Source organism: Myotis nattereri, assembly GCF_964212035.1.
Source record: "Myotis nattereri genome assembly, chromosome: 19".
NCBI classification, from domain to species: Eukaryota; Metazoa; Chordata; class Mammalia; order Chiroptera; family Vespertilionidae; genus Myotis; species Myotis nattereri.
Genome location: NC_138095.1, coordinates 8,857,846 through 8,874,021, shown reverse-complemented (window position 1 = coordinate 8,874,021; position 16,176 = coordinate 8,857,846). Strand labels below are relative to the sequence as shown.

Sequence of the window (16,176 nt, the reverse complement as noted above, 5' to 3'; positions counted from 1 at the left end):
CGCAAGGCCTCCCTCCCCAGGGTGCTCCCTGGGCCTCTGTCACCGGGTCTGGACTGGCTGGTTGTGGAGAGAAAGAAAACGTCAGCTGCAATGGAAGACCAAGCCTCTGGAATCGCAAAGGAAGGGAGAAATCCGCAACCCCACGCTCTCCAGCCCTCAGAGGTGCCTGTGGTTTTTTAGAGGAAAACTCCATGGCTTCCCGTGGGCCCCGGTTTGGGATGCGCTGCCAGTCGGACAGAATCGGAAAAGCCCTCGCCACCTGCCATGAACACCATGTTCTTAGGCCAACGCCTGCGGCGGCGGTGTACCTACTGTGGGCGGTCCGTGGCGGACATCACTCACCAGTTGCCATGCCATCTCCCAGGAGCCCGGGCGGCCTCGCCATCCTCCAGCCCAATTCTAGCCCGCCGTGGCCAGCAAGGCTGGGTGCTGGCTTGCAAGGTGGCAGCTACCCACCCTGCCTGGCCTCGCCCAACCCGTCACCGATTCACTCAACAAACAGAAGCTCTGAGAAGTCACGCCACGTCCAAGGTCACACAGGGCAGAGCTGGGCGAGGATTAAGGTCTCCTGACCGCCCCCCCCCTCCCCCCCGCCCGTGTTCTCTCACTTGGAAAATCACACAGGCTCCTTTCCAAGCTGACAGCCAACTGCTGACGATGAGGACGAGGACGGCACGAGCAGGGAGAACCCGGCTAACCTGACACCTTCTCTGAGCAAGCGCTGCTGCGTCCTGGCCCGGGGGTCAGCGGCAGTAACTTTTTAAAAAAAACATTTAAAAATATTTTATTTTATTGATCTTAGAGAGAGTAAGGGCTGCGCAACTGCTCGGAGGCACCATCAACACAGCCTCGATCCCAGGTCAGCGATACACCCACAGGAGTGCTCCCAGAACCCACGAACACACGCACCCATGGACAGGCCAGCGGAGAGCCGCGACCGGGCACCACCACTGCGGCCAGTGGTTGTGAGTGACACATCACAGCGAGGAAGGGGTGGCGTGCGGAGTGGGGCTGAGGCCTCGCTCAGGCTATTCCACCCGAATGTGCCGTCTCCCAGCCGCTGTCCTCTCTGCATCCCAGTCCTCACTGAAGCCATCAGGCTCTCTGCAAATGCATCCCCAAATCGACCCGGCAGCTCCCCCTTTCCACCCGACACTGGGTCCAGCCGGTCAGCTCTGGCCCAGGTGACCACAAAACCTCCCGGGGGGCCTCCTCAAACCCATGCTGACCCCTCTGCTCCCCACAAGACCTCTGACAATATAAGTGAGACCCCCCCCGCCCCCCGCGCCTGCCCTCTGCTCAGAACCTGCAGTTGCTGTGGTTTTACAAAAGCCCAGAGGCCTGACATGCAAAGAGCTGACCGGGCCCAGGTGATCTTGAGGAACAAAGACACTAGACACCATGCGATAACAAAGCCACGGTAATTAGGACCGCAGGTATTGGCACAGGGTAGACAGATAGACCCGGGGAACGGATCACAGCGTCCAGAGCGGACCCTCACACACAGTCACCTGATTTATGACAAAATCAATACTGCAGAGCAGAGGAAAGAATGGTCTCCGCGATAAATGATGCTGGACCCACTGAATATCCATGTGGGGGAAAATGTCCCTCGATCGCTACCTCACGCCATACACAAAAATCAATTCCAAACAGACTGCATGCCTGAAGGTGAAAGGTCAAAGCTTGCAGAGGAAAACTCGGCAGACTTCCTTCATGAGCCTGGAGGAGGCAAAGGTTTCTTAAACAGGACACAGAAATCCTCACCATGAAGGAAAAAATGACAAACTGACAATATTAAGAGCCTCTATTCTCCAAAAGATACCATTAAGATGACACCATTAAGCTAATGACAAAATGGGAGGGAGAGGGACTCCAATCATATAGCCACCAAAGAACTAGGACTCAGAATATTTAAAGAAATAATACAAAAAGTGACTAGAAAGTTAGTAAGAAAAATTGGCAAGGAAAAAACCAAATGACCCCATTTTTAACAAATGGGCAAAAGACTTGAAACAGGCATTCCACAACACAGTGTGTCCAAACACTCATAAATATATCAATATGATGATGTCATTGTTTATACACCAAAATGGCTAAAAAGAGAAAGAGAGACAATACCAAGTGTTGGCAAGGACGAGGGGCAACCAGAACACCCAAACTGATGGTGGCAGTGCCAGCTGATACAAGTGCCCTGGGAACGAGTCTGGCAGTATCTAGTGACCTGAGCTGTGCACACCCCATGACCAGCAATGCCCATCCTCCATGGATACCCTACAGAAACCAGGCACACAGTCACCAAGACACACACGGGAATGTTCACAGGAACATTTATTCGTGAACTAGCTAAAGAACTGCAAACTGCCCAAATGCTCCCAGCAAAGTGCATATACTTTAGGGCAGTGAAACTACTCTGACACCATAATGATGGTGTCATTATCTATCCGAACCCACAGGATGCACACCCCAAGGGGGAACCATCTGTAACCTGGACGCTGGGTGATTACTGTGTGTCAGTGTAGGTTCACTGATGTAACCCATGTCCCACTCCGGTGGGGGATGTGGATAATGAGGGAGGGGCTCTGTGGGTGGGGACAAGGGACATGTGAGAACTCTCTGCACCTTCCTCTCAATGTAAACCTAACCTGCTCTGAAAAACAGTCTTAAAACAAGACAAACCTCAGCAGTGGGAGGGGCAGGGGCCCCCCGATGAGGAAACGGGTCAGAGTGGGGAGTGGCTGGAGGAGGGAACCAGAGATGGCGCTGGGACCTCACCTCTTGTCCTTAGCGGGGGCCGACAGGCTACAGCCTGGCCTGTAATGTTTGTACGTTTTATAAAAGGGGGAGAAAAAATACCTTAGTTGTGTAACTAAAACTAGAAACAAAACCAAAACCCTTACCTAGGGTGTGCCCATCTCCAAGAGGCCATGTTTAACTTTGTTTGGGTATCAGCGCCCTGTCCCCATCAAGGGCCAGAGAGCCAATCATTTATAGGCTTGAGGGTCATTTGGTCTCCGACACTAATACTCAATGCGGCCACTGGTGTGACACACCACCTACAACACGAAAATGAGTGATGGGATGGGATGCCCTCTACCCTGGGTCTCTCAGCAGGGGTGGGGGAGGGGCACCTGGGGAAGCCTCGCCCTCCCCACCCCACCCCTCAGAGAACGCAACTGAGGGTTTCCTCTCCCCCCACACACCCCTTCTGCAAGGCCCTGAGGAGCTGCTCAAGGCTGTTTTCTTTTCTTTTCTTTCTTTTGCAGAGCCTCTTCCCTAAGAAGCCTGGTAAACAGGAAGTAACCCCCTCTGCTCAGGGCAGATGACAGTGCTGGCGGCTCACGGCTTTGGAAAAGTATTGCTGACAAACCAGGAGTTAATCAGGCAATGACCCCACACCTGGGCGAGGGAGGACTCAGCAGGCAAGTTGTCCTCAGCCCTCCCTCCACGGTCATGGTCATGGTCACTGCGAGAGGAAATGAGGAGAAGCGATCAGGGACAGTCATGGTCATGGTCACTGCGAGAGGAAATGAGGAGAAGAGATCAGGGACGGACAGCGCTGTCCACAAAGCCGACACAACAGGTGCACCGGGCACAGGAGATGCAAGCGTGTAATTAAGGCCTCCAGACACCTGTTGTGAGCTCGCCCATTCACACCCCTAGCAGGTGGTTCACACCTCCAAGAAAGAAACTAACAACAAAAAAAGAGGCTCAGATGAAAAGCTCTCCCTCCGCAGCCTGCAGCCACCTGACCAGCCAGCAGCTCCCACTGACATCGCTGGCCCTTGGGGACATTTGGGGGAGGGCCTCTAGACTGAGAGTCACCCGGCCATGCTGCTGCAGAGCTGTGTGACCCTGCGCAACTCCTTAGCCTCTCTGTGCCTCACGAGCTCCGTCTTTATCAGGCTTCCATGGATCAAGGCTCTGCACAGTGGCTGTGTGCGCTCAGCAAACATTTACTGAGCACCGGCTCTGTATCAGGGAGCTGTGGACACAGCAGGGAGGCAGACAGTGTGTCTGAGATTGTAGTCTGGGGCAGGGGTGAGGTGGACACTAAACCACCATGTGGACAGCACTCCCAGGGCAGCGGTGGGACGGGCTGGCAGACAGTAATGCGGGCTGCGGGAGAACAGGCCAGGCCAGCTACCCTGGCTGGGGTTGGGAGTGAGCCAGGGGGAGGGGAGCTGAAGGCCTCACTTTTAGCAGCTATAAGTCGGTGCTCTGGGAGACGACGGTGCCCTCTCTAGACCTGGGAGATAGGAGGGGGCCGAGCCCAGGCTCTGAGTTAGACACTGACATTCAACTCCGGGCTCAGCTGAGTGGTCTCAGCAGGATGCTTCGTGTCCCGGTCTCCAGTTCCCTTCGGGGTGCAGAAGTGGCAACAGCATCCGCCCCCCTTTTCTGCAGGCTGCTGTGCAGCTAGAGGGGAAGACACTGCCTGGGAAGGAGCGCAGCCAGGCGCCACAGCAGTGAGAGCTCCGTAGGACGGAGCTGGGATCTTGATGACACCTGGTAGGGCAAGTCCACAGAACGTGCCTGGCAAAATGGATCAGACTGGTTCCCCCAAACCCTGCTGGCCACTAGCTTTGTCTGAAATCGGTCTCTGGTTTCTGGACAAGCTGGTCTCCCCGAGAAGTCTCACAGCGACCCCTGCTGGCCGCCCCTCAGAACAGCCTCAAACTCACAGGCACAACAAAGCAAGGTGAGCCCTGGCAGAGGCCTTCCCGTCTCCAGGGGTTGATGCAAATCCCAACAGAACAATGGCAGGGGGAAGGCACCGCATGTAATTCCGCTCAGTGGACACTAATTCCCTGTCTTCTCAAAATAAATTATAAAACACAATACCAAACAAAGTGCTGTTCCCTTGCCGTGTGGTCTTTTGTTCCCTGGATAGTGTCATCCTAAATAGACTGCGAACCAAGTGAAACTGTCATTTCCTGATCCACACGCGCCGTTTGAAGCAATTCCGTTTGGAGCTGGCAGGTCTTCAATTGGATTCTTTTTAAAGAGTGGAGGCACGTGAAACCAGAGGACACCATAGGCTAGGACCCGTACGTACGCACTGTAGCGACGCCCTCGCGCACACTCCTCTCCACTGCTATCCAGGCTGCAGGAAAACATCCCCCAGAGTGAGACCCCATCTCACCAGGCTGCCCCCACACAGGGGACCTGGCCCACAGCGAAGGCCCTGCTACTCAGAACCCAGTGGGGCCGGTGTCTTTGCTTCGACCCCGGCCAACCACGCCTGCAGGAACCCACGCCTGCAGGAACCCAGGCCTGCGGGAATCGTGCGCCAGCATGCGACTTAGCATGGCGGGGAGGACGGAGATTTTTAAAGCAGATCCTCTAACCAGCTTCCCTTTCTTTAAACCACTGAGTGAGAGCAAAGGGGTAGATTTCACACCAGGAAACTTCGCTTTAGTCTCTGGAACACAGAACTTAACTTTGCATCCACCGCTGACCTTGTAAAATGCTAACTGGCAATTCTAATACACCCAGCTCTTCATGCTGGAACTAGATACACACAGGCTGCACGGTCGAGGCCTGGTATGCAGAATCCTTCATTATTCACCCATGTAGGTTTCCAGAACTCTCTTAGGTCCCATTCAAGCCTGGACAAGCAGCCTGGCTGGGGCTAATGTCACCTGCCCTTCCATTCTGAGGGCCAGAAGGCCTCTCTCTGGGCCGCCCAGCACACACCTGGGCAGGCCTGGGCTTAAACATCCCCCCTTATTCCCTCTCATAGCATCCGGGACTTGGTGCTGGAGGGCAGCTAACCAACCTGAGAAAGCTGACAGTGTGAGGTACGAGCACAGGGCTGCAGCCCAGTGGCCCCTGCGCTGTATCCCGTCCACAGACGCTGTCCTGCACGGTGCTTGATTTTAGAAAGCGAATGACTTGCCAACATATTCCCCTAAAAATTCGGATTGCCAGTTTCTCTTTCCAAACGTGGGAGGAACTGGCTGATCAAACCTGCATGTCTGCACATCACCACACCAGTCCCCGCTCGGCCTGCTCCTGCAGGTCCCCTCGCCTGCCGGGCCTGAGAGGTCTCTGCTGGTGGCATTACTATGTAGGGGATGCACCTTCATTTTAAAAGGTGCTCTCCACACACAGCCATGCAGCCCAGGGGTCCCCACCCTGGCTGGACTTTCCAAGGGAATCCAACCCTGGGGGTTGGGCCTGACAGAGGCAAGCTTGTAAGTCGCCAGGTGATTCGAAGGGGCTGCCAAGGTGAGGAACCACTGGCTTAAACCAAAGGAGGGCCCTGAGCGGTAGAAACGTCAGCAAGACCAAGGGAAGAGCTGATGGGGGAGAAGACCGCCCTTTCGACTCCTTTCCGCCCCATGCTCTGGAGAGCAGAGCTGGGACTCAGGGAGATAAATCACAGGCAGCCACAGACGACCTTCAGAGACCACGGCGCTGGCCCCCAGGGGTGCCACCGTGGCCCCAAAGCCGCCTCCCCAAAGCTCCGGCAGGTTCACATGCCGTCCCCCGGACCGAACCGGGACCGAGCCGGCGCTGCTCACCTGAAGAGCTCGCGGATCTCCCGGCTGTGGGCCTGGAAGGGGATGTTCCGCACCAGGATCTTGGAGGTGGTCTGCTTTCTGGGAACTTGCTTCTTCCGAGCGGATGTCAGGGCTGGCCTGGAGTGGGGGAGGGGCTGGTCACTTGGGGGTAGGTAGCTGCTGCCTTACACTGACTCGACCACCCTCCCCGCAAACCAAGGCTGGTCTTGCGTTCAGACGAGGGAGTTAGGGAGTGAGTGTGCACGAGGCTGCGGGCACAGGGCAGGTGGCAGCCTCCCTGGGGAACAGACCATAATCATCTTCTCGGGTCGACACATCCTACCCTTGGGGGTCTCCTGCCCTTCATCCAAGAGACTCAGAGGCCGCTGGGACTGAAGACAGGAGCTCCGGTGAGGAGAGGCCTATCTCTCCCCAAAGCCAGTCTCCCTGTCTCATTCCAGACGCAGGAAGACCCCAGCTGGTCCAAAGGTCCTGATGGCGAGCTTTCATCACTCACCAAGAGCACATCCAGCTTCTGCTCAGGGAGCTGGACCAGGGGGGAGGGAGAAACTCCGCCAACACAGCCCTGCCTTTCCTGCCCCTGCTCCCGGGGACCTCCCGCGCCACGGAAGGGTCAAGGTTCGCTGCGAGTTAACATCCGGGCGCAAATGCCAACTCGGCCGCTTGGGATCTGTGTGGCTGGGGCAAGTCACTTGGCCCCTAAGGCCTCAGTTTCCTTAACCATAGAGGGTCTAGTAATGGTGCCAACCTCAAAATGCCTGAGGACTTAACGAGAGAGGTCATGTCAAACCCTGTGCAGCACCCACGTGTGATAAACATCCCTCTGATGACTGTTGCTATGGCCACTTCCTGTAAGTCCGCCCCACACCACCTCCACAGAGGCCCTCCCTACCATCTCCGCTGAAACAGGAACCCCAGCTTCACTTCTCTTCCTGGGGCCAATCGCTGTCTCACAGCAAGGACATTCAACCACGTTTCTATTCACTGTCTGTGTCTAGGGCTGTGCTGGCCAACAGCCCAACTCCCTAGGAACAGGGACTGAAGAAAGGTCGCCAGATCTCCACCCCTGGCCGAGTTCTCGTGTGCCCCGCACGTGTTAGATGCTCCGCACAACCTCCGGCCATTGCGTTTCAATTCCAGGCGCAGTCACCCCAAGGTCACACGGCCCTGGACTGGAACCCACAGCTGTGGGGCTCAGGAGCCTGGATCCCACGCTCACACCGCAGCTCGGGAACCCGTCGGGTCTCCGAGGACTCCTATGCCGAGCCTTCTTCTCGCTAAGGGTGCTCTGCGTGGCACAGACCGGGATGGGAGCGCCCGGCGGCCTGGGCTGGAGTGTCAGGCAGCATCAGCAGACGAAAAGGGAGGAGACAGCAGGTGAGCTCACTGAGAGCAGTTTGCTCCAGGACCACACGAGGACCGAGTGGCTGAAAAGTACCAAGTAAGTATCTGAGACCGGCCCTAGGGCCGTTAGATGTGGTCGCTTCATCGCCTGAGGCCGGTGGGTGGCAATGGCAATGGTGACGATGGCGTACACTGCGCACGCGTTCTGGGCTGGGTGCCATGGGAAGCCCCTCACGTATACTGGCCCATTTAGACCTACAGACAGTGGATATGTCGGGGCAAAACTGAAGCTCAAAAAAGCTCACTGCTTCAGGAAGCTGGGCCCTGGGCATGGGTCTGCCGCTGGTCACCACCTCTAACACCTACTGAATCGCCAGTTAACGGAGGCCGTGTGGGCACTGTTGCCTGGCTCCATAATAAAAAGCCCCATGAAGGGATGCGTCTAGGTTTCACACTTCTGGTTCGGCCCACGTGGTAGTCATGGCACGCCTTCCCTGGTTTACGGCCCGGCCAAGGTCGTGGGATGTGCTTGTTTCTCCTGCCTGCGCCCCTGCCTTCCGCTGCGTGTATTAAACATTTACCCAAGGACTGGCCGGCCCCCGTCCGTCAGGGAAACGGTGACAGAGCTGGCAAGCGTGCCACCACCTTAATTAGGAAGGGTCGGGGAGAGGCTGTAAGGGCCGTGAGACGCCCCTCGGGGCACCGAAAGGATGGACCCGGGTGGCAGGGAAGGGAAGGGAAGGCCCCGGGGACTCACTTAGTGGCTCGTTCCGAGATCCTCACTTCCAGCTTGTGGTCGTCCACGACGTGACCCTACGAGGTAAGACGACACACTTGTCCCTCTTCCTCTTAGAAACACCCGCCCGCCCCCTGCCCTGCCCCAGGCCTGGCTTCAGCTGAGCGAGGGGACGGGAAGCTTCAGGGAGGAATGACCGGTCCCGGGAGGAGGGACCAGCTGGAGCCCAGGACAGAGCAGGGCTTTTCCTGGAAACGCCCGCGCTGAGCCGGCAGCTGGTGGTCGGAGACCTGGCGCTCCAATGTCCTCTCGAGCTACGAGGGACCTGGGCCATTCTGCCAGGCGAGGGCACAGGATTTTCCACGGCTGCAAGTGTTTTCAGCCCAGCGAGCCCCTTCGGCCCGGCTGGCGGCGTTCAGTCTGGTTCGTATGCTCTTCCAAAAAAGGTCTAAGCCCAGCGGAGCTGCATCTAAGCAAGGCTCTGAGGTCGGTCCCTCGAGGCAACACCGGCATATTAGGAAAATCACCCTCAAAAATCCCTTAAATCGCCCATAAGACACAGCACGCACGGCTCCGTGCGAACGACTCTCTGCACAATCTGCACATGTGCATGCACCACGAGGACAGATGACGCTGTGCCCAGCAGAGCCCCGCAGATCCGGGTTCACATGGGCGGGGAGGAGGGCCGCGGAGCGCGCAGAGCTGATCCCAGTGCCGCTCAGAAAACAGCACGAACAAAACACCACGGACCCCGGTCGCCGGGCCCACCTTCCTCTGAGGCCCAGGAGCGGGCGGGAGTGCGGGGTTTGTTCTGGGTCACGCCTGCCCCTTCGCTGACCGCTTGGCCCCCGGGGGCACCTGTGTGTGCGAGCCCTGCTGGAGAGCCTTTCAAACGAAAGGCGGAGGGAGGCCCCCAGGCCATCACGTCCCCATCATCCTACCCAAACCCAACTCAGCCCTCCCTGCAGCTGCCTTGAGGCAAGGGGAAGGTCAGGTTCTAGTAGAACTGACCACGCACCCAGTTATGACCCACAAGGCCGTTCCCATGACCAGGGAGCTCTCCTGGGACAGTCAGTCACCTGGACCGTTCCTACAAATGAGGGGAGCTGCCCAGGGCGGTGTCCCTGCAGGGCGCCCTTCCACTGTGCCCGGCCCACGCGCACCTCTGGGAGAGGAAGGAGAGCTGGGTGGTGAGCACACCCGGGCCCTTGATAACGAGCGCTGGATGGGTGAATGAATGCACCACAGTGACTACAGACCCTGAGGAAGGCTCCTGGCTGCTCTTGGGCCACAGCCCCCTGGAGAACTGGAGACAGCGTGGCTGGACCCGCACTCCCACTCAGTATGGAGGGCTGACGGGACCCGCCGCCCCGCCTGCCTGTGACTCGGCCCTCCCCCGAGAAACCCTTTACCTGGAGCTGCTTGAGCGCCTTCTGGGCCTGCTCCGGCTTCCTGTACTCCACGAAGCCGAACCCCATGGACAGCAGCGCCCCTGGAAGAGAGAGGCGGGAATCACGCTGCGTGGCTGGTGGGGAGGAACACGAAGAGGGAGCGCAAGGCCAAGTCCAAGGGCCCGGTGGGCCAGGGGCTTCGTATTCTCTTCTTCACACCCTCCTTCATTCCCCCAATGTTTCAGCTCCTGGCTCGCCACTCATTACTAGTCATCTCGTAGAGTCAGCCAGGGAAGCGATACAGCCACCACCCGAGGCAGGCTGCCTGTGAATTAACAGATGACTGGCATGATAATTAGCTTCGTAATAGAATTCCGCCTTTGGGAGGGAGAGGGAACTGTCCCAACCATGGCAGTGACCAGCAGCAAAGCCTCTCCCTGGCAGTCCCCTGCCCTCCTGTACGTAATGCTGAGGTGGACGTGGGCGTGACAGTCCCACACGCCCAAGGCTCACTCTTAGCTGTGCTTCTGACCATCGGGCATGAGGCTGGGAGAGGGAGGGAGGCAGCCTCAGGCCGTCAGGACGGGGAGCTCAAACTGTACGAGCTCTGGCTTCCCCACCTCGGACGAATAGCACTGGGCGGGGTTTGGAGGACACACACACAACGTAAGGCCTCCAATTGCATCTTGCCCTTTCGACACAAAATGTGATGCGTGCCTCCCCCAGCATTTCACACACATTTCCTGAGCCTATTCTGTTTCCCCCCAAGGTGAACTCCAGGACTGGATGGGGTCTGATGGAGGCCTCTGTCTTTTGGAACCAGCCTGTCTCTCCCGTCTCCCGCCATTGCCTTTGCCTTGCGCACTCCCGCCGGCACTCGGCTGCTCCCACCTCCAGCCTCTGTCCCCTGCCTGCTGCCTGCTGCTCCCACCTCCAGCCTCTGTCCCCTGCCTGCTGCTTGCTGCTTCCACCTCCAGCCTCTGTCCCCTGCCTGCTGCTTGCTGCTTCCACCTCCAGCCTCTGTCCCCTGTCCCCTGCCTGCTACTTGCTGCTCCCTCCTCCAGCCTCTGTCCCCTGCCTGCTGCTTGCTGCTTCCACCTCCCAGCCTCGGGCTGACGTGAAACCTTGTGCTGGGCTGCCCCACCTGGCCCCCTCCCACTGTGCTGCAGCCACCAGCTCGTGTGTCCCTCAGGACACAGCTGTAGGCGGACTTGTGGCATCCCTGCAAATGCCACCAAACTGAAGGGAGGGGGACTGCATGGCTGTGGAAACAAGGGGTGTTTACAGGACACACAAAACAAAATCTCTAAGAGCATCTTACAGGAGGCCAGGACTGGAGTGGAGACACAGCAGAGGCCAAGCAACTCGGGACAACACCCAAGGCCGAATGGAGAGACCACGGCGGCCTCTGCATGGCCTAGGCACCCACCAACCAGTGAGGTGCGTGGCTAATGCCTCGGTGGAACCTTCCAGATGTTCTCCGTCTAGGCTACTTCTTGGAGGGGAAGGGGAGAGCCCTGGATCGGCATTTCCTGCTGTTCCCTAGCAAGTTCCCCAGGAAGAGGTGCTGGCGGGGGAGAGGCCTCTGCCACTGAACGGCGCCACCCTACCAGCCTGTGCCTGCTCCCAAACCGTCCGACAGCCCAGGGGCTGGAGTCCAGGTTCTCAGACCCTGACGTGCGCGGCTGCCCCGCTGGGCACCAGGGTCTCCGGGACACAGGAACCAGGGCCGCTCTGCCAAGCGGGTTCGGCAGTGGCAATATTTCAGAACAAGAGGACTCTTCAAAACAACCCGGTGCGAGTCGCCCTTACCCCCCACCCAAAGCTCCCGTTTCTTCCAGAACCATTTGGTTCCGGCTGAGGCTCCGCAGGCAGTACCTGCTTTGTTCTTCTTCCTGGAAATGGAGCAGCTCTTCACCGCGCCCACCTTGGAAAACACCTGGAAGAGAGTTGACAGGTGTCGCCGCCGTTCCCGGCTGATCCTGCAACCGCCCCAGGCAGGGCCTTAAACACGGGGGTGCCCAGGCTGTTCCCTAAGTCTGTGCCGTTGACACTGACTGCGCTTTCGCAGGACGGGCGCCTTCCCAGGCATCCGACGTATCCCTTGGGTGTTGTGGGTGCCCTCCCTCCCCAGCCCCAGGCTGGTCTGGCTGCTGCTCGGGTCTTGGGCGACACGTCCGCTGGACGGCCTGGCAGAGATGTCAGGCGGTGGGCGTTGGCTGCTCAACTAGATCAACACGAGCACCTGCTGACAGGCAGGCCAGGCAGCGACCACGTGAGCCGGGGGGTTCCCAGCCTGCACCCCGGAGCCATCACTCACCCCCTTCAGCGTCTCCTCAGTTGTGTCGAAGTTGAGATTTTTAATAAACAGGGTACACCCAGGAATGCTCTCTTCCTCCTCCTCCTCCTCCTCCTCCTCCTCTTCCTCCATCTTCAATGAAGAGTTGGCTGCTCCTCCCTCTGTCGGCTCTTCACCTTCGCGGGTCTCGCTGTCTGGCACTGGATCCCCATCAAAACAACAGAAATAAAAAAAGCCACCCCAAATCCATTAAATGACGCCTACTCTGCCTCAGGCGCAGAACCTGCTGGATCCAGGGTGTTCTGCTGGGCAGGCGACGCCAGGAGGGATACCACTCCCAGCCGGGCTGGGTTAGCAAGGCATGATGGACAGGGAGAGGCGGTCCCGCCCCTTCCTCTGTTTTGAAGAGAAAGGAACATGAAACACAGACCCCAAACGATGACCCTTCGAAGGCTCGGACTCCCCACACTCCTTTGAACTTCCAAGTAAACTGCTGTGTGAACTGCTGTGAACAGTTTTATTGACCCCCAAACCTTCAGCAAGTTTTATTTTTTCTAAAACAAAAAAATACTTAGTGAACTTTCAAACTAAAACTCAACTTTAAAACTTTTTAGAAATTACAGAATGCGAACAATAGCCCTGAGGCTAAGGGATGTTCCATTCAGCTTCAGGGAGCACTGACAAAGGAGTGTTTTACCCACATGTGACATGTTCGATTCAGAGTCAGGCATCATGTGAGGACACGGGACACACACACCAAACGCTCCCGGACAGGAGAGGAGGAGAGTTACAGGGCCACCAAGGCTGGGATAAGGGGTGTGGTCACTGACGATGCTTCCGAAGGATGTGCGACCACACGGACAAGTTCACGGGCAGCTGGAGGTGCTGAATAGAACGTGATGCTCGTGATAAAAAATTAGGAGGAAAGTGAGACAGGAAACAGTATACAAGGTCGCTCATTGCCGCACATTCTGGGCGCCGGGGACAGAGAGAGCTCCCGGGACTGTCCTGAGGGGCTCACAGCTTCCTCACAGGCCTGGAAGGAAGCAGGTTTTGTGTGGTTTTGTGTGTTTTTTTTTAAGCCTCACCAGAGAATATTTTTTCCATCGATTTTTAGAGAGTGGAAGGGAGGGAGGAAGAGGCTGAGAGAGAGAAACATCGGTGAAAGAGACATCGGTTGGAGCCCCAACCGGGGCTGGGGATCGAATCTGCAATTCAGAATGTGCCTTTAACCCGGAATCGAACCAGCGACCCTTCAGTGTGTGGGCCAATGCTCTAACCGTTCAGGTAGTGGCCAGGGTGGGGCAGTTTTTCTTTCAGAAAAGAAAAAGAGCGTTTCGGTCGGTTCTGTGTCTGAGTGCCCTCATTCATACTTCAGGTTGTTCAAACAAGCGTTCTCAACCCTCCTGAAGTATGTCCTGTGAACCAGCTGTGACTGCAGACACTTTAAGGTTCTACTTACTCGCCCACTGTGCAGGCTGGGCTTATTTCACGTACGCCCAATGTTCTGGAGTTTAGTAACTTCCATCCTATCTCACACTCACACGCACACGCACACGCACATGCACACGCACACGCGGCAGGAAAGCAATGCTCAGGGTGCTCCTGGTTATTTCTGGAGACGGGGTGACAGAGGCTGTGGCTTCATCTGCCCCCCCCCCCCTCCTGCTGCGAAGGAACAGCGTTGCGGGAAGAGGGCACAGCAGATGTGACACGGGGAACTTGCAGGCGGGTGTGTGGCTGCGACACAGGCGGCAGCCCTTGTGCCGAGTGTGAATTCCACCCGAGGCGACAGGAGCCTCACAGGGATGCCCCGGAAACGTGTTCAGTTTCCATCAACCTCCCCCATTTCCCCCCAAGTCACATGGTCGAGGTTGGGGACAAGTCCCCCCCCCCCCCATCCAAGCTTCTGATGCCCCTCCCACAGCCTCTAGGAAATAAACCATCTCAGCAAAGGCAGCCATCAGCTGGGCCCTCACCCCTTGGCCTCAGGGCTCTGAGCACATGCGGGCGCGCATGTACAGTGCTATTGAAACTTCGTGGCCCATGAGCAGAAGTCGGTATTTTGTGGAAGAGCCACACTCAAGGGGCCAAAGAGCCGCATGTGGCTCGCGAGCCGCAGTTTGCCGACCACTGCCCTAAGGGAATGGGTGACAGCTGAACAGCAGTGGGACAGGCGTCCTCCCTCCCTCTGAGGTGAAGCTAGAACCCAGTGTCTCTCCAGGACAAAAAGAATCATCTACATAAAGGCTCCTTCCTACACAATTTACCCAACAAGGGACTCCACGGTGTGGCCATTTATACTCGATCTCCACTTGCAAAGCAAAGCAAAGCAGGGTGCACTCTGTATCACTGATGGTGGGGAAGCGGAGCTATGCAGAGCAGCTAAGACTTCGGTTCCGAATGAGAACTTCAATGGAAACGAAGGCCGCGGCCTTCAGCTGGGAGGACAGCTCCACCCTGGCTCTCCTCGCATTTGCGTCGGAGAGGAGAGGAGAAAGGAAGGGACTGAGGCCCCCGCGCACGCGGCTCCAGGGACCTCAGTGTGCTGTCTCGTTAGGGACCTCAGCAGCCACATTCCCAGGGAAAATTCTGGGGCTGCCGGAATTTTAAGTCTCAGGCGCCTGCAGGTTGGAGAGAGGTTTATGGAAGACTAAAAAAGATTTAAAAAAAGAACAGTGGGGATCATGGAGACCAAGAGGGCTCACGGCAGTTTAAGGGGCAGCCCCCTCTTGACACTGGCCAGCGGCTGCCATGTAGGAAGGCCAGCCCAGGGTGTCAGACGTTCAGATGTTTCCAAAGAAGCTGAAAGTCCCGCTTGTACGGGAAAACCCACAGTTTAAAAGCCTCGGCAACCATAACCGGTTTGGCTCAGTGGATAGAGCGTCGGCCTGCGGACTGAAGGGTCCCAGGTTCGATTCCGGTCAAGGGTATGCAACTTGGCTGTGGGCATATCCCCAGTGGGGGGGGGGGGGGGGTGCAGGAGGCAGCTGATCGATGTTTCTCTCTCATCGATGTTTCTAAATCTCTATCCCTTTCTCTTTCTCTCTGTAAAAAATCAATAATGTATATACATTTAAGCTTCGGCAATGAGCTCAAAGGCATGTCGCAGCTCTGCACCAGGCAGTGGTCAGCTCGTGGCCGCCGGCGGTCAGCCGGGGCTCTGTGCTCCGCGCCCCCTGCCTGGGCAGACTCCTGGCAAAGCCTGCTGGCCCCTCTCTCGGCCTCTCCTGGGGTCGGGACTCCAGCCAGGCCCAGTGTGGCATCCAGGTGTCGCAGCCTCACAAGCCCAACAGCTCGGGGGCCCAGCACCTCTGAGCGTGGCCAGAGTCCCCCCACGCCAGGGGCAGGGGCTGGTCTGTGTCTGTTTAAAGCCCCGGGTACCTGCCCAGAAGGGGTGACGTCAGGGCTGTGGCAGAGCTGAGTCGAGAGGCAGCACAGCACCCCAGAACCAGACAGAGCCTCCTTCCCTGGCGAGTGAGCCGCCCTCGGGCCCGGCCCAGGATGAGTGAGGGGACTGTGAGGACAGCCAGCACCTGCGACCCGCCTGCTCATCTGGTCCCTCCCCCTTCCAACGAGCCAACCAGCACTCCTGGCCCCACCTGGGAGGAGCGTCCGACTGAAATCAAAGGCGATCGAAGGGGCCTGGCCTTCCTCCAGCAGCACAGCGCTGCTGCTGTCTCCCTAAACCGGTGTCCCAGCGCCCGCCTCCTGCCCCTGCACCCCCTGGGCTGCGGGAAGAACCAAGGAGACAAGGGCACCGAGCCCTGAGATCTGCTGAGAAAAGGGGGCCCCAGCCTGCAGTCAGGAGGCAGCGCAGAGCTGGGAGAGCACGCGGCCTGGGAAATGAGAGTGATGCCGATACTAGCGTGGCCC

At 57.6% G+C, this 16,176-nt stretch overlaps 1 protein-coding gene across 1 annotated transcript in view; it reads right to left on the bottom strand.

Moving 5' to 3' along the window:
• The window catches only part of RBM19 (RNA binding motif protein 19), a 91,048-nt gene that overhangs the window by 56,872 nt on the left and 18,000 nt on the right, over window positions 1-16,176 (bottom strand). The window contains exons 17-21 of the mRNA XM_081113466.1: window positions 12,322-12,500; window positions 11,880-11,940; window positions 10,023-10,102; window positions 8,632-8,687; window positions 6,531-6,647 (exon numbers count right to left, since the gene is read on the bottom strand). Of these exons, the coding sequence (XP_080969592.1) occupies window positions 6,531-6,647; window positions 8,632-8,687; window positions 10,023-10,102; window positions 11,880-11,940; window positions 12,322-12,500 (493 nt within the window). The remainder of the gene's footprint in view (window positions 1-6,530; window positions 6,648-8,631; window positions 8,688-10,022; window positions 10,103-11,879; window positions 11,941-12,321; window positions 12,501-16,176) is intronic.